The sequence below is a fragment of the Sinocyclocheilus anshuiensis genome, unplaced genomic scaffold, assembly GCF_001515605.1.
Source record: "Sinocyclocheilus anshuiensis isolate Anshui unplaced genomic scaffold, SAMN03320099.WGS_v1.1 scaffold1639, whole genome shotgun sequence".
NCBI classification, from domain to species: domain Eukaryota; kingdom Metazoa; phylum Chordata; class Actinopteri; order Cypriniformes; family Cyprinidae; genus Sinocyclocheilus; species Sinocyclocheilus anshuiensis.
In genome coordinates, this window is record NW_015548336.1 from 371,150 (window position 1) to 389,422 (window position 18,273).

Consider the following 18,273-nt stretch of genomic DNA (forward strand, 5'->3'; position numbering starts at 1 on the left):
ATCTTGTGGATGTTTTGAGAATTGCGCGCAGGATCACCATTGCAGTGCGTCTGAGAGGAAACACGACAACAACGGCGTGCAGAGGTACTTGATTTACTGTAGTTAGTAAACTTTATTTAACATAACAGGTTCTGTGTAACTGCATAGATAAACTGCTAGCTGTCAGCAGGCATTTCATAATCTAGAACGACAAAAACATTATTAGTAATTCTGATATAACATGCCAGTTGAGAAATGCAATAAAATACGATGTTTTGTTTGTTACATTTCAATATTCCAGAGAATATTATTCAGTGAATTAACATTATCCAGTGAATTATTCTTGACTCTGTAGCCTATTAAACAGCTTATAAACCTACTAAAACTGTAGTTTAAAATGAAGTTGATATGACTCCTTTCCTTTATTTACTTTCTCCATTTGAAAACATTAGACTTTCTACATTTATTTTGCTTATTGTTAATATTAGTGTTGCTGCTGATGCTTTAAATTGTTTTAAAAATCTTTTTAATTATTGTTGTAATATGAAGATTAAATTTAACATGAAAGACTGCAAATTTTCAACACTTTTTTTAAGATGACTGAAAGGAGGAAAAACCAAAGTGAAGTATGGACTTACTTCACTCAGTCATTTATTTACTTTATAACAGTAAATAAATATCGGTTCTGCATATCGGTTATCGGGCACATAAACATGCAAATAATTGGTATCGGTAATAAAATATAAATATCGGTCGATCACTAAAAGCAAGCATAACTGTGCTTTACCTTAGAGGCTTCTGTGAGAACGAGCTTGGAGTCCTTCACCAGGCACTGTAGAGGCTCCGTCACGTCAATGACCCTTGCCCTTTCGTGCTTCCGGCTGTTGTCTGTCACAAACTTGCCATACCAGGCATTGAGGATGATCAGACCTGGTACACAAGGAGTTGAAGTCACCAATCCTCACTTGGCAGAAAGTTCAAATCATAGTTTGATCACGTCCAATGCTATCGGGTGTTATGCGGTCATACCCATTCTGGACTCTTCTGCTTCGATAATTCTACGCACAGACTCTTGCATCAGCAGAACCTAGAGAAAAGAGTGATTTCAAATAAGACTGCTTGTATATGCACATAGTGAAGGCACACATTTATCACCCTGACACAGTGACTGATGTGCAGATAGGAACGATAGCCTGATGCTAACGCATTGTTTCTCCGAACACAAAGAGCCTTCCGTGAAAGTTATGACCACTTTAAACGGTCATGCATTATAAATTATTTGCAGTGTATTTAGACATTATGAGCTCACAGCTGCTTCTGCCTCTTGCTTCTTCTTGGCAATGTCTGATGCCGAACTCTCCCGCTGCTTCTCAAGCTCCCTAAACAAAAGACGAAAGGTTCCATTTTAATTTACTCTTTTGCTCTTTTACTCACAGTTTCACAGCCATTTAAACGGATTTCAGTCTATTATTTTCCAGACTCACAGGGGATAAAGGTTGGAGAAGAGTGTTGGGAAGTCAACTGGCCAATAAAAGACAACAAAATGAAACATGTTAGTGTGACTCCGCACATTTAATCAGCTAAAAAGGCTTACTGTTCCTGCTGAGCATGAAGGTAAGGTCTGATAACTAGCCGCTGGATGGCCAAGTAGAACACAAGGGGTCCGACAGTGGCATAAAAAACGGCGCTGGGTAGAAGCTGGTCTGTTAAGTGAATGGGGAAGAAGTACGTCTGGCTCGCTCGGTTCAACCTGGGATAGACAAAAATACCACGATTTCAGAGCTACTGAAAAACTGCTATTGGAATATAGCTTCAAAATTATCAAAAGCATTTTACTTGATCTTGAGAGAGACGCCTTGAGGTACTCCAATGCTGACAGTAGCGCCCAGGACACTGTGTCGACTGATATTAGTTTCAGCACCATATTCCACCACCGTACCAAAAAACCCTGACCTGCAACACAAGTGCTGTTATTTTAACAGGCTAGAAACAGAAAATTAGAATCATTAAGTTGGTAGTGATCAGCCACAAATAAACTGCAGGTCACATGAACACAGAATCTAGCGGATCAGACAGATGCTGCATTTATACTGCAAGGACAAATACACAGATTTCCTGTTTATTTACATTCAATAGTATGAATGTCTGTCTTTAACAGTAGATCTGTGACACCTAGGGAGTCCACAGCAATACTGCAGAGTGTTTGCTGTATAATATTTTGATATAAAATGTGAAATAAGCAAACAAAAATACAGGGCTAACCTAATTCAATTACAAAATAGCTCAACCCAAAGATTGCAGTTGATTAAAATAAGCAGTACTAATACGAGTAAAAGTGAATTTCAACGTATATATGGTTTTCAAGATACAACATTTAGAGGTCAGACAGGGTACATATCCGATTTAATCCAAACTTGATGCAAACCTTGTTTTTGTTGTTTACAAGTGCAAATAGTCAAGGTAAAATCTGTGCAAAATAGGGTGCTTGATAAGCAAAAATGTTTAAAGCACATTGATAAAGTATAACAATGATAAAGAATTTGATTAAGCAGAACTCTTCAAATACAGCAAAAATAATTAAATAAATCATGTAAAAAAATAAATAAATTCAACTTTATCAACAAATAATTATTTAAAAAAAATTGTGCATAATAATACTCAAAGCTAATATTGGCTGACAAATTCTACCAGTACCTTTTTTTTGAACTACCTGTTTTAACTAACCAGATTTATGAACTACCTGTTTAAACTAACCATCTTCTTTTTGGTTAAAAGTGCAAATGTAGCTAGATAAAAATACAGCTACAAGCCATCTATATGCAAAACACAAAAAAACAAAGGCAGCATTCACAGATACATACTTGACTGAGCCCTTGATCTTGGTCTGGTCATCATCCTGGAATTTGTACTGGTAGCTCATCATGATAAATGTATGTGGAATTCCCAACTATGGCAATAATAAAAGATCATGAACAGTGGTTGAGAAAAAAAAAACACTGGAATAAAGATTAGGTGGTGCTGTGCAAAACAAGCAACTGACCTGCACAGCGAAGGTCAAATGGCTGCTTTTGGTGTCCCTGACGATGCTGGTGTTCATGGAAGACTGAGTACCCCAGTGCCACTGTAAATAACCCATAGTGTTTTTGTCCAGGTGGCGTGCAAGCATAGTAGTGAGCACCGGCCGTATGCCGCGGGATGAAAACTGCATGCCACAATGAGCCGTTGTGAAGCTAAAAAACACAAATATATCGTCAATATACAATTCGCTCAAAAAAAAAAAAAAAAAAAACCGGTCAAGAGTTACAATTTTTAACAAAAATAAATAAAGGGACAATAATTAAACTAAATTTCTCAAAAACAGAGATGTGCTGTACTCACCAGCGTGAAGTTAAGTTACGGAAAATTTTTAACCCAAAGAGAGGGCCATGTGTGTCTCCTGCCCCAAACTCAACCTGTATTAAACATGTACGAATCATGTTTGATTAGAAGTTCAGCAAAAATGATAATGTAGTCCATTATTATGTACAGCATTAACTGACAGCACTTACTTCTCCCCAGCCCTTAGCCGTGGTGACTCGTCGCAAGGCCAAGTTTATGTTTCCTCCCCCATTTCCGTTGTGTGTGGAGAGAGAGCCGGAAAGAATGGCTGTGTCTGAGGTTGTCAAAGGGGCCTGTGAGAGCAGAGATGGACAGTATATAAGCCTCACGACTGTATTAAGATCAGGGCCAATGACATATAAGTGTGATTCGCTTCCACAATAAATGAAAGTAAAAATCTTTTAAAAGAAAGGAAATATCTAGTTTATATCACAAGTCTCTTAGAAAGTATTTTTTAAATTTAGGTTTCATGTTTTTTTTTCCTGAAAAAATGTTAAAGTTTGAATTTAATGGATTAAATATAAATATATATTTTTATCATTCTATATATTTAACACAGACACATACATTTCTTTTTTCAAAGTAAAAAGTGTTTCAAACAAATACAGAGAGTTGTATACATGAAATACCAAGTCACTGTAATGAATGCATTTTTAAATACATGAATAAAACAAAAAAATTAGCATCATGTCATTTACACAGGAAGCATATTTATATGTTAACACTTGCATTGTGCCCTATCATAACTGACTGGAGTTAGTATGTTTTCTTAAGTTTTTGCTCACCAAGGCTGAATTTATTTAAACAAAATACAGTGAAACCAGTAATTATATGAAACATTATTTAAAAAAAAAATATTTTTATATATTGTAAAATATAATTTATTTCTGTGATAATCTGCAAAATCTGAATTTTCAGCAGCCATTACTCCAGTGTCACAGCATCCTTCAGAAATAATTCTAATATGCTGATTTGTTGCTAAAAACATTGATATATGATCAACAGTTCTTATCACACCAGAAAACAGCTGCACTGCTTAATATTTTTGTGGAAACATGATTCATTTTTTCAAGTATTCTTTGAAGAACAGAAAGCTCAAAAGTACAACCTTTATTTGAAATAGAAATCTTTTGTAACATTACACATCTTTATTGTTTTTAATTAAATGCATTCTTTCTGAATAAAAGTATTTATGTCTTTCAAAACAAACACAAAAACCTTACTGACCCATACTTCTGAACAGTAATCTAGAATATACATCAGAAAAAACGATGTAAGGACTATACCTCTATTGACTGTGATATGTGCATCCTGTTGATCTCAATGTGCGGTAGGCCGCCGCTGCCACCACCAGAGATCTCTTCATAATCCTCCTCATAGCGATCAAAGAGGTCTGTCGCATCAATACCTACGCTTATGATGTAAGGACTATACCTCTATTGACTGTGATATGTGCATCCTGTTGATCTCAACGTGCGGTAGGCCGCCGCTGCCACCACCAGAGATCTCTTCATAATCCTCCTCATAGCGATCAAAGAGGTCTGTCGCATCAATACCTACGCTTATTGTGCCCTGAGTGAAACAGAGAACAATCAGCGAGACCTGTATTAATGATGACAGTGGCTGCTGCTTTGAAGGCATTAGGTCAAACCTTAGGGTTGGTCCTTTGCTGTAGTCTTCTCTCCTCTCTCTCTCTTTGAAGTCGCTCATACTCTTCACGGATCTCTGCTGGTGTTCTTTTCCTCTCCACTACCTAGAAATCATTATTGTAGTGAGCACAAAAAAGATGACACAAAAGCCCACTGGGAAAATTATTTGCTTGAAATGTTATGGAAGTATGAAACGAATGCTGAAGCATTTTTTAGTCTTCTGAATAGCCAACTTACCTCCCATCCTTCCACTTCCAGCCCTCTCTTCCCATATATGTCATAGATTGCTCTAGATTGTGGGTCACTTAGTACTGCAAAAGAACATAAATCACAATCATGAAATATTCATGACTTGGTATTAAAAACTTGTCTTACTACAGAGAAAGGGTCTGTTAAAGAGATAGTTCACCCAAAAATGAAAATTGTGTCATTATTTACCTAATGATGTTCCAAACCTGTATGACTTACTTTAAAATATTTTGAAGAATGTTGGTAACTAAACAGTTTCAGTTTTCATTTACTTTCAAAACAATGGAAGTCAAAGGGGAACTGGTTTGGTTATCAACATTTTTCATAATATGCCATAAAATGCATACAGGTTTGGAACAACATGAGAGTGATTAAATGATGACAGAATATTAATTTTTGAAAAGACTATCCCTTTAAAAACAAAATGTTTCCTTGACAGTACAAACAAAGACAACAATGCAACAAAAGTGGCTTGCTTTGTCAAAGGCTTTAAAAGGCTGAGTGTGCAAAAACAACGTACCTTCATATGCCCGGTGAACCAAGTTAAACAGCTGCTCTGCCTGCCTTTTAAGCTCTGGATCTCTGTGCTTGTCTGGGTGGTAGAGCATGCAAAGACGGCGATATGAAGCCTTGAGCTCATCCTGTGTGGCCTGGATATAAAGTTAAACAGAAATCATTTATCATAACCCTAAATTACAACATTGCTCTTGGGAGGACATAACATAAAAAGGTGCAAAATCAAGACCAAAAACTTCAAGAGAGTCCAAAAACAAGTTCCGAAGTTGTAATCAAGACAAATTAAAATCCTTTCAAGGCTTCTGTGAAAACTTTAAAGTGTCATAAATGTTTAACTTTCTGTTCTGTTCCACTAAATTAGACAAAATGAAAACGTCAGTCACAATTTGATTACATTGTATGCCAAAAGATGGCTGTCAGTCCATAACATTCTGCATAACGTCTCCACAGAAGAAAGTTATACAGATTTGGAGCAACATGAGGGTGAGTAAATGCTAAAAGATTTTTCATTTTTAGGCAAATTATTTTTTTCTAATAATCTTAACAGCTGGCAAAGACAAAACGATCTCGTTTAATAGATGTGTTAAATATCATTTGCAGAGTTTTCTTGAAGTCAACACTTTGGAAGCAGTTTCACTTTTACAGTTGAGAAGCGCCAAAAAGTACCACCTACATAGTGTTTTCACTCAGTGCTCCTCGTTTAAGGTGAAAGAGAACAGAAGGCATTTATATATAGTATGCATCCGATCTATTAATGACCATGAAGTCAAATTCCTGCTTGAAGACAATGATAAATAAGGGTCACGGTGTGCTGACTGAGCCACAGCTTAACGACATGCTGTTGGATCCTGTTTAAAAGCGCGATACCTGAAGCGCCTGCATTTACTGTTCACTTGCGGCTTTCTCATCTTAAACTTCTCTGTTAACAAAAGTATGTCATACCTCTCTGCGGACGTTTAACAGAGAATAATAATCATCATAGTCGATTTCATCTTCTTCCAAGGCCGCCGCCATATTTACCACCTTTCAGCCCCGGCCCCGCCCCAGCGCCAGATCAAACTACGCTGATTTTTGGTGTGTAGAGTTGGAGCGCATGCACGGCTTCAGCGCCACCCTCAGGATGGGAGGAAACACTGAGCAAAAGGATGTAAGACAAAGTTCTTTGGGCCTGATATGTATACGGACCGGTCCTTTCTGTATTTAGTTCAAGTCTTCAAGTGTGCGTGAAGACCGCAAGTGTTGGTAGAACTTTGGGGACACAAACATGTTGTAAAAATTTCACAGAGCCTTATTTTCGCATTTTGCACTTTACAATAAACTTCTAAATGTTTGTTCAGTAGTCCAGACGACATAAAAATCAGTTTTTATGGCGTATAGTCCTTTTTTTCGGTTAGGAAAATCCACATACTCATCTATGTATAATGCACCAATAAAATATGCAACATTTTATATTTTACAACCACATTATGTGCTATGTAATATATAGCCTATTAATTTAACCTACACTAGAAAGTTTTCCTCGACATTGCGCGTTTTCGTTTCAAGTTTATCAATGTCCAAGCGTGTTTATATTAGCCTACTTTTGGGATGTTGTACATATAATCTAATTTAAATACTTTTACGTGATGCAAACGCAAAATATAGCCTAGACTTTAACAGGAGCGTCATTCAAGTATCCACAAAGAATATCTAAAAATAATGAATACATTCAAACTGAAGATTAAAAGATGTTTCTAGCAGACTTTTATTCATTCTAGACATTTTATTTATCCAACATTTTAGTTTAATTTAATTTATTAAGTTAAAAAGTCAACCGGCGCCCTCTTTTGGCCTTAATTAACATTCAGTTAGTTAATGGGCTGTAGTTGACGTCAGATCCAAGCTGAGTTCCATTAGTGTTTGAAAAAAAATGCCAATAATAAATCAGTGTCGTGTCAGTACGTGTGCAATCATTAAATAAGTCCACTTAATTACAGACGAATAAAATCAACTTCGAAAAGTCATAAAATGGAGTAGAAATTATTGTGATAAGTTAAATGGATGGAAACAAAGATGTTTTTGTGACGTAATGGAATTTAAGTAAGGAGTACAGGTGCATCTCAATAAATTAGAATGTCGTGGAAAAGTTCATTTATTTCAGTAATTAAACTCAAATTGTGAAACTCGTGTATTAAATAAATTAAATAGCCTGTGAAGACCTCTGTGTGATGCCATGTGTGATCCTTAATAGATTGCAGATGTTCCATAAGGAATTATGCTGTAGTATAATTTTCAGTCCCTTAGAGAATTCAAGTGCCTCAAAAGCTGTAGTAAACCAACATGTTTCAAGAGCTTTATGTATTATTATTAGCCTTCTGAACACGTTTCTAATCCTAAATTAAACTTTTGCTACATACACATTGAGCTTGATTTATTCAGTCATATGTTTATAAGTCACAATGTTATGTTTATTCCATTACCAGATGTTTCGTCTGATAGACTGGCCCGAATGTTTTCTCCACGGGTCATTTAGAATATTTGATTCAACAATCCAAGATTTTTCTCTTCGAAAATGAACAGATAAGGATTTGGAAAGCACTCGTGATATCTAGCAACTGCAAGCAATAAAGATGACGCTTTAATGATAACATTTCATGGAGGGTATTCGCTGCGGGCAGAGAGGCATTTAAGCCATTATCTATATGCTCAATGCAATTAACGAATGCTTAATCTAACGAATAATTAATCAGCTCGGTTATAATACGACTTCCATATTCCTAAACGCAGTTTTGAGGTTTTCTAAGCAATTCAGATGGGACCCAGACCACATCATTATGCATACACTATTGGAATAGACTACCAGAAACGATATATCTCGCAAGCTCAGCAGTGTAGGATACTTTCCAGATACTTTCAGTGAACCATAAGATATTTAGGAGGTCTGGGGTGCTACATTTTTCGTGAAAGCGCACTGTAACAGTAGACCGCTGCTTCCACCTGGAGCTGTCTGTTCAGCACCATGGCGCAGCACTTCAGCGCATTCAGCCCAAACGTTGCTTCATCTTCAAGGTTAACCTATGGATTGTTATGTATCTCTCTAATGGCATACATTGCTTTAACAACATAAAAAACGCACAGCTTTTGCGTTTTAACGCAGGTGGCTTTATAACAATCAGCAATTTGTAAAAAAAAAATAAAAATGTTTCCATAATTATCACACAACATCCATTGAACTTGTCACAATGATTTCTGCCATTTTACGTGATTTTATGAGTTTTCAACTGGATTTTATTCATTGCAAATTCAATTCAACGTGGTCGAAAGTTTTCAATCGGAGCAGTAAAGGTGTTTACAATGCATTGGTAGCAGCAGAGCTATAATATAAAATGGATAAAGGCCATTAACTTGACGTACAAATGACCTGTCCTGAATTGCTTACGAATAAAATGTCAGCGCAAAAAGCTCAGAAAAATACGTTTTCTGCCTTTGAATTGGGCAACTTGAAACATTTGCATCGTCTTTTCATTTGCACGCGAACGTCTCAAGAGCGCTCACTTTGGATTGGTTCGGTTCTTCTTAAGGTGTATCTACACATCACGCCTTACCCAATGGTTCTCAGAGACACTTTGAAGGGGAGGATATTTGCTTTGCTCTCGCAAGCCATTTTAGAACAACATGGTCAGTCATAGTTGGACAGCCAATCGTGAGTGCGCTCCGGTTGGACTCGCCTCTGCCTCGCCAGTCCCTGCTTCTCGTGCTGCTGTCCTCGGCGTGAACGCGCGTGGTACCCAACGCTCGTGAAGAGGAGGAGGAGCGAGTGGCGCGCGGAGGGGAAATGGCTGCCGAAAACAAGCCGGAAGGTAAGTCAGAAACATCGGGGATATTTTTTACTTGTACGACAAGAGTGTGCGAGGGGAAAAATTTGGAGGCAGGCAGGGAAGAGCCGCCAGTTGAGAACCGAGGAGCTTTTGGGATTGTAAAGCCTCTGTGTTTATCCTCACACACTCGTTATTCCAGCACAGACATCACATCACATCACATCACATCACCCTAGCCAGCATCGGTAGCTAGCCAGCAGTGTGCATCACACATATTTAAAAACAATCCGGAGCAAAAGCGCGAGCGCCTCTGAAAATTCAAAAATCCGTCTCGCGCTCCGTTGCCCTCAGCCTAACGGTCGCGCTCAAAGCAAAACTTGTGAGCCGCAACGACTGTCGATTTCTAACTTCTTTTTTCGATTTACCAAGCTTCCTCGGCTGCGTAAATTGTTTCTGAGTTGGCGGGGATAGAGTTCTGGAGACCGTAGTTTGACCTAAAACTACCTTACAACCAGGAGTCATAAAAATACTGCTGGTAAGCTTGTTTAATAGTAGATTTTTCCCCCTCTCGGTCACTTTCACGCGTCCATAGACTCCAACTGACCTTCTTTTTTGCGGTTTTGTAATGTGTGGTCAAAGATATTTCACTTTGAAATTTGCTTCAAGGACACATTCTTCTATACCAATGTGCCCCTTTTACGTCAGATACACATAAATAGCAGTTTAAATCTTTGAACCTATGTTCTTGTATAACCAAGAATGGAATGTGGCGACCATAACGCAAAACGAAATTTGATTCTTATGCCAGGAAGAAAGAAGAGGTGTTATTGAAGATTATACATAACCATTTCTCTTTAACACTGTTTCGAATACTTTTCAGATTTGTTACTTTAATGAATAAGGCAACGAGTTGGTTTGACTCAGAGACACTCTAATACAGTTGCACTGCAATGCATGTCCACATTATTTCGCTGCTAAATTTGGCTGAAATACGATTTTTAATTATTATTGTCAGACGTAGTCAACAGTATTGTTTTTAGTATTATTGAAGCTCTGACCAGAATTACATTTTGAACAGTTGTGTCAAGCTGCCACCAGCTCATATGACAGATTTCTTTGAATATAAAACGTATACACAACGAGGTTTTGGCAAGTCGTCATTAGGTGCGAGGATTTTTTTGTTTGCAATTCACCTTCATTGTGAGATCAAAGCAAATAATTGTTTATTAACCACAAGGTGGCGACATTGAGTTAAAAGGAACTATATTTGGGGAAATCGTGATAACATATCTCGAAAAAAAATACGTTTGGCTAAAACAAAAATTCAGTCTATAAATCGTTTTTGATAGTTAACAAACTAGCCTCTAGGGAACCTTTAAAGACAGCAAAACGAGTTGATAAATCATAGTGTGATGATGAATTGTCCATTTTCATGATGGTGAATAGCCTAGTAGAAGGTGAAAGATATGTTTGATCATAAAACCTCAATTTTGTGTAGTAAATTATGCATATTGATAAACTATAGATAGAATAAATTATCCTAATATAAACTGACATTAAAACATGACTCCAGACAAACACAGGGATCCGAACATATAGAAATCCACAAGGGGGTGGTATTGAGCTTCCTAAATGTTCACTGTTATATTTTTAACACTGTCAGCTAAGAATACAAACATTACCATAAATATAAATCTACGTTTGTTTTCAAAACAGCACTGAGGCTAACTACCTAAACTAGCTCTTTCTTTGTGTGTGTATGTGTTTGATTGTGGGTGTGTGCATGTGGCATGTGTCAATCTCTGCTTGTCTGTGTGTGCATTTCAGATGCAAACAAACACAACCAGCCTTGAAACGTGTGTCAGACTGGCCTGCTTCCTGCCAATGCATCTCAGTAGCCAAGAGCTTTTTAGAAACCCCGACTTGTGACTCCTATTGCAGAACAGGCTCGGTTATTTTTGTCACGCTTGTCAGGTCAACGTATGGGGGTGGAGCTAGTGTTCCACACCTCCATAGTAATATAGAGTGCTCTGCACCGTATGGCTACAACTAAATTCAGAGTCCCATATAGCCAGCAGTGTGTTATATTTAATTTCTAGGCCTATTCACTTTCAGCATGTAGTTTGCCATTATACGTGTTGCACACCATTCATTTTAGCACTGATTGTTGCCTGTATTTTAACCTTTTGTCCTTGAAGCATTTAAAATGTTTGCATAGAGCACGGTTCTCCAGGGCCTTATTATTTGGCAGGGTTTTTTGCACATAAGGACAGGCTGTTCTTAGCTGGAGGCTGCTATGAAAACATGGTTAATGTCTCCCATAGAGTTCTTCTATCTCCTGATATGACCTAGCTCACATTTTAGATTGCCAGGAACTGGGACTGTACCTATGGAAGGTGGCGATGGTGGATTGAGATGTACGAAGGAACTGTACATTTAAAGGGACAGTTCACCCCCAAAAAACTACAACAACAATAAAATCTCACTGTCATCAAGTTCCAAACCTGACTTTCTTTCTTCTGTAAAACACAAAAATAAGTAAATGATAACAGATTATTTAAATTTTTGATGATGTTGGTGCTCCATATTTTTACACACATCTATTTGAATTTGGTGGTTCATTCAGAGACTAGGGTGCTGTTTATCACAACAACTGACTATTAGTAGAAGCAGGAAGGATTCAAGCTCTCCAAAGAGGGATTTGTGACATATTGAGCCATTATGTAGAAAATTAACTTTTAAAGATCTCTGCATAGTCATTTTCCTTAGTTTGAAAGTATGCTTTGACATTTTTTATTTTTTTATTGAATTAGTGAATGACAGGGATAGATGGAGATGCCACTTCTTCCTGGGGAGTCATAACAGATCCTTTCGACTTGTCTCGATCCTTCCCTACCTGCCTCACACAGAAACACACATTAAGTTCATCGATTGGTGTAGCTTACTAAAATTGAGCCTCACCAAACACCCCTAGGACCACAATGAATTTGATTTCTGCCCTCATCGCTACCTGTTAGGGGCTGTTTCTTGACTGTTTATTTCAGCACCTACAGATTTATCAGCAAGACTGAGGTGAAAAATGAAAAAATACAAGAAACACAGGCAAACATGCGCAACACGTCAGGTGATTTTGAAAAAAAAACAGTTAGTATTGGAGTTACTACTGTACAGTGGTCTAGATAGATTGTTTTCTCTCTTGGCAGTGTAACACTTCTAGCCATTAACAGCTGGAGCCATCTATGACACTTTGTTATAGTTAATGAAAATGTGCATGCGGTCTGAAGTTACAAGGGAACTGGGTGCTTTTACATTCCTCGTCCATACCCCTGCCTGCAAATGAAACTACATTTTCTCTTCACAAGGCAACACCTTAGGCCAAAGTAATCCCTTTAAATGCACCCCTGAATGCTCTTGATAAAAAAGGGGGAGAAGCAAATAGGCACGCTGAACTCTGAGGCCGAACGGTGCATATTGTTTGGGAGAGGTGTTCTTCAGCATGGAGATGGACACATTTGGGATGCATGGGCTTGCTGATGGGAGGGAGACGGGTTTGGCAGACACGACACTGCTGACCCTGGTAAACATTCTTATAAGTTCCTGCTATGTGCATGGGGGAAATAAAGACTAAAACAAAGTTGTACATCCGGGAATGTGTACTTTTCCCAGAATTATTTTTTTTCTTCTCCACTCTCTTTGCTTCCTGAAGGACTGAAGAAAATCCGTAATCCGGATCGAATGTACAGATCAGCTGTGTGTTATTCGGCCCATGCTCCTCCTAAGAGTGTCAGTGAAGACACAGAGACGAACAGTAAGAGCTGCTTATTAATATTGCATTCGTGGCATTGCTCGAAGGGGCCACTTGCTGCCTAATCTGTTATTCATCCATCGATTCATTTATTTACCTCTTGATTTCATTTGTCGTCCTCTCCTCCCTTGGGACTTCATGTTGGGGCTTTCTGTGATGATTGACGAGTCAGTGCTTTGACGGGGATATGCTGTCGATATCAGATGTGTTGTTAGTAACTGAAAGTGACAGTGGGTGGGTAAGATCTGGCACACCTTGGTTATGTACACACTGTAAAGCTTCAGGAGAGACAACCGCATTTAAATATGGGAGTGAATTCCCCGAATTATGGTTTTGTGTGTGTATGGAACAGAACTGACTGAAATTTTCATGACTGAGACCATGGTAAACATCTTGGTGTCTCACTTTTGATATCCTCTATTTTTGACCAAAGGAATATTACAGTGACCAAAGAATTGGTATGTTTGGTGATTTTAACTAAACCACTGTCGACAGAACTGTCATGCTTTGTTTAAGATGGGAAAGCTGTTTCACAGAGCTCACTCTTGAAGTGTTGCCATGCCCACTTATTATAATTGTCTTAGGGCTTGTTGTTTGGGCTCATAAGGCCATCCAATTTATGGAAATAATAAAGTAGGCAGGTTCAGGTCGTGAAAATTTTGGTTTTCTTTCCAAGATAAAGTATTTTGATTTATTTGGGCTTGTTCTTGTTGGCTGTCTTTTTTTGGCAAGATCTGGCAACAAGAATTAATCAAGACAACACTTTTCCAGTGATTTCTTGCATGGCACATACAGAAGAGAGACACAACTGTGATACATTTGTAAATACGTCATTAATAACTAGTTGTTTAGTACAATTCTGTACGCACTGCATAGGATTTTTGTAAATGCGGTTGTCACTACCTACATTTTTCGTAACTTAATTCTGTTGTAGAATGTGGTTGTCAGTCCTATGAATTACTGAACTCTGTGTGTACAGAACAGATTTAAGCATTAAAAGGTAAGCTGTCAACCAAATTTAGCTGCAGTGTGTATGTAGCCCCTGTGCTTCAAATGCTAGCATCGATCTTTGAAAAACATCCATCCAATAGCACAGCAAGACTGAGCTCTACTATTTGTTGAAATGATTTGTCAACACTACTAGACACATTTCCCCTAGGAGTATAAAACATGCATATTTTATGTTGGACTTTAATCAAAGCATTTGTTGTGGGATCATGTGCATGTTAATACAGCTTTGTGTGTTATATGGAGCTTTGGTTACCCAAGAAGTGGCTCTGTTCTCATGTTTAATAGGCAGTATATCTTCTCTATTGGCACCTCTGAACACTTAGTTGATCTGTGTAATTAAGCTTGTTCATTTTTTGTGTAAATTTGTAAGTAGAGTTAAATCAGCCTCATCTTCTTGTGCTGTCTGCTCATTATGCCATTGAGTGAGTCCTTGCCATTTCAAAGCTCAAAGATTTTAATGAACATGCCCAGAGATGTAAAGTAAACGGCAGAAGCAGCTGTTTGCAGTCATGTTGATATTTCAGATGGTGTGTGTTAGGCCTGGGCGATAAAACGGTATCGATATTTATCGACGGTACACCCTCATCGATAACGATAGAAAAAATGTTCGATATAGCGCACGCTATAGGCACTTGCTATGAGTGACGCAGACCGCACACACAAACATGAACACATGCTGAATTGAGTGCTGTGCCTGCCTGTGATGAGGAGATTGTGAATAAAAAAAATGAATTTAAAATAAACATTTGCATTTGAATGCAAAAATAGTACAATCAAATGTTAGGTGTGCGTCTGGGAGCGTCATTAGTGGAGCGCGAGATGCGGTGATCATGATGTAAGTGACGTTGCATTTTAATGTTTTATAAGTCTAGCCCACAAGACGCGCAGTTGCCGCCCAGCCCTAGTGTGTGTATATATATGAGCATGCCGCCCTGTGTATCTGTCTACGCTTTAAGTATTGCATCTCACACTCCAGCATGATGTAACCGCTGTGTGTGCCTGTCTGTAGCGGCCCAGTTAATGTTTGGTGCCTAGAGGTTTTCGTATCACTAGGACAGTAAAAATGCAGCATGGCTTGGCGGAAACAGGTAAACCACTCATGTGAGTAATTGTGGGAGTAGTTATGATAAGGATAAAGGACTTTAGTGAGGATCTGGCGGCGTGTCCTTTACTGTCTGCTGTGTGCGAGTGAATGTGTGTGTGCTCGCAGGTCTTCACCTCCTCTCTCCCTGAGATGGGATTTTCATGGATGGGTGAGCTTGGCTGAGGCTGAAAATACTTAAGAAGGCTAGTTTTTCTCTTCAGTTTGTTGCAGGCACTTTGGTAGCTGAATTAAGTCGCTGTTTTGGGCTTCATGGATTCAGGCCAGCCTCCTACTGTATCTGAATGCCGACAACTTTTAGATGAGATGTTCGTAACGATTTAGTCAGCGTAGAACCAAAAAGGCCGCGTAGTCTAGATTTAGTTTAGAAATTACTTTCACTATGTGAAAAAGAAATACAAAACAAGCAAACTTCAGCCAGAATTGTGATTGCTCTAGTGGATATGGCTGGACATTAATGTCTGCTGAGAGCTCATCAGATGTACCCAAGTCTCGGACATCACCCATTAAACCACATCAGTGTTTTAACAAGGCTGCCTGCTGGTGATTTGTCACAGTGGCTATAGCCAGCCTGACAAACAGCACTATGGGCAGACACAGCTGAACACTGCTGCGTAGTGTGTCTAGTCTGAGGATTCAGGGCAAATATTGAAAAATAGAAAGTGTCTCAGTATTTCTTCTGGCCATATACTAGCAACATTCAAAGGCAGTGAAGGCAGACAGTTTGCACATACATGGCTGGTTTACATTATTAATGTATTCTTTATAACACATTATGCTTCTAATATGAGCTCACTTTGTTGTCTGTCCTTTTACAGACAATATTACTGCTTTCTAATACATCAAAAAGTTGAACAAGAACATGATCAGGTGAAAGAGAGATGCTGATATGATGTTGTTTGTGCTCCTTAATTTAGACACCATCATCCTTTTTCTCAGCAAAGACCAGGTTTTTGCAATTAATCAAGCATTGATTTTTCAAAAAGCAAAAACATGGAAAAGAAAGTATGTAATGTAGATTTAAAGAGATGTCACTGATTAATTGTCCATTCACAAAAACACAGTAAAAGACCACAAAGCATTGTATGCAGCAAACTGTGGACAGTATTGTGGATTGTTTAGACTCAAATTTTTGGACAGAAAAAATGGTCTGTCAAAAAAAGAATACTTAATGGCCAAAGTTGTAAAGCTACAGTTGAAATAGGACTTATACATACAAATCCGTTTAATCTTACAATAAATCTATCAAACTGTTATGAGATGCCTGTTAATATAAAAAAGTTTTAAAGGACCATTACTTTTGCACTTTGGCTAAAGTGCCATTATGTCTGTCGTCAGTGTGCTTTATTTTTCTAAAATAAAAATATGAAGGTCGATATTGCTATTTGATTAGCTGTTAAACATACAACCTTTCATTGACAAGATCTAAAGCAGAGACACATGCACATTCATAGTAATGGACGCCAGGTCTAAAAGGTTTAAGATGTGGTTTTCTTTATTATCCCTCAAGAGATGTTCAGTCACTCACAGTCAGTCGTGCCAAGAATCATTTTCTTACTTCTTCTCACAACTATCACGCTTAAGTGTAACTGATTGCCACTGAAGTAGTAGTAGCATATGATTTAGTCAACATTATGCTGGTTCAGAGGGCTTTTGCTATGCCTCAATCCATGCTTCTTTTTTTATTTTCAAGATAATAGCAAGGTCTGGCTTCTTACAATGTAGAAGTACTCTCAGTGAAGTGGTAATTGTGACTTTGCATTGGGCCTTGTTCCAGGTAACCATTTGTTCCTAGTTTGACATCCGTTTAAAAAAATTGATGGTTTATTTTGAGTCATTGATTTATTGATGTGGTGGTTTCAAAGATGTTTATGATTTTACGTGGTGAATCTGTCTCTCAGATTAGATAAACTAATTCACTGGAGAGTTAGTGAGTGGAATATCAGTCATATGTAAATGGAGGTAATGAGAAGTCTGTGAAACTGTTTTTATCCATATTAATTCATTGTATGTCTGTGGTAATTCAGCTTGGCTTTTCTAACAGCTGTCTAGTATTTGCTTGTGGGCCTTGTGCACACATGCCTGACGCTTGTACTTTAAGCCTTGTATGCTTGTCTCTTCTTAATCCATAATGTCTCAGAAGCTACATCTAAATAAGTTGCCCAGCAGAGCTCTCAGCATTTGTTCTCATTGGCCGTTACATTGCTTTAGAATGTTCAATAACACACACGTACATGATTTTCCCAAAACCCATGCTTCTTTCAAAATGTAGTCACTTCGGGGCCTGTGATTTCTGTGAAAAACACAGACAGAAAAATAGTAGAATAAGAATTTCACAAAGAAGTGTTGAATTAAATGAATCCCAATTTGGGCATAGTAAAAGTTTATAATGCAAAAGACTGTGATTAAATTATATTAAATAAAAATTGAATGCAGGGAAAATTCTAAATGTCTATAACAAACAAATGACCAATATTAAATATTCTATGCTATTTTGTCTAAATAAATAAAAAAATAAAACATCAAGAAAAAAATAAATGTAAATGCTACAGCTAAATTTAGGTATGCAGGGCTCCAGACTAACTACTATTTTTACTAGGAGCACTGTAGCCCCTGACTGAAAATTTGTAGGAGCACAAGCAGAAAATTTAGGGGCACATTTTGAATCAGCCTGCAATGCAATCGTTCACATATTTTCTCCATTTTAACTGTATTACTGACAAATGCTTTGATAATAAATAGACTTAACTCATAGAGATTACAATGTGCAGTATTGTTTTAATTTCA

General features: G+C 37.8%; 2 protein-coding genes across 3 annotated transcripts in view; one reads left to right on the forward strand and one right to left on the reverse strand.

Moving 5' to 3' along the window:
- LOC107656549 (dnaJ homolog subfamily C member 11-like) overlaps positions 1-6,837 on the reverse strand; it is a 10,586-nt gene extending 3,749 nt beyond the window's left edge. Inside the window, exons 1-15 of one of the 2 annotated variants that reach the window (XM_016444440.1) lie at positions 6,714-6,837; positions 5,776-5,905; positions 5,244-5,317; positions 5,009-5,110; positions 4,914-4,929; positions 4,644-4,765; positions 3,528-3,650; positions 3,358-3,431; positions 3,020-3,209; positions 2,841-2,926; positions 1,816-1,932; positions 1,574-1,729; positions 1,289-1,358; positions 1,009-1,066; positions 767-909 (exon numbers count right to left, since the gene is read on the reverse strand). In XM_016444440.1, coding sequence (XP_016299926.1) covers positions 767-909; positions 1,009-1,066; positions 1,289-1,358; positions 1,574-1,729; positions 1,816-1,932; positions 2,841-2,926; positions 3,020-3,209; positions 3,358-3,431; positions 3,528-3,650; positions 4,644-4,765; positions 4,914-4,929; positions 5,009-5,110; positions 5,244-5,317; positions 5,776-5,905; positions 6,714-6,785 — 1,533 coding nt within the window. In that variant the 5' untranslated portion in view covers positions 6,786-6,837. Of the gene's footprint in view, positions 1-766; positions 910-1,008; positions 1,067-1,288; positions 1,359-1,573; positions 1,730-1,815; positions 1,933-2,840; positions 2,927-3,019; positions 3,210-3,357; positions 3,432-3,527; positions 3,651-4,643; positions 4,766-4,791; positions 4,930-5,008; positions 5,111-5,243; positions 5,318-5,775; positions 5,906-6,713 lie in introns of both variants that reach the window. The other variant, XM_016444439.1, reaches the window with a different exon arrangement.
- Positions 6,838-9,582: 2,745 nt separating this feature from the next.
- LOC107656552 (calmodulin-binding transcription activator 1-like) overlaps positions 9,583-18,273 on the forward strand; it is a 380,613-nt gene continuing 371,922 nt past the window's right edge. Inside the window, exons 1-2 of the mRNA XM_016444448.1 lie at positions 9,583-9,610; positions 13,275-13,376. Of these exons, the coding sequence (XP_016299934.1) occupies positions 9,586-9,610; positions 13,275-13,376 (127 nt within the window). The 5' untranslated portion in view covers positions 9,583-9,585. The remainder of the gene's footprint in view (positions 9,611-13,274; positions 13,377-18,273) is intronic.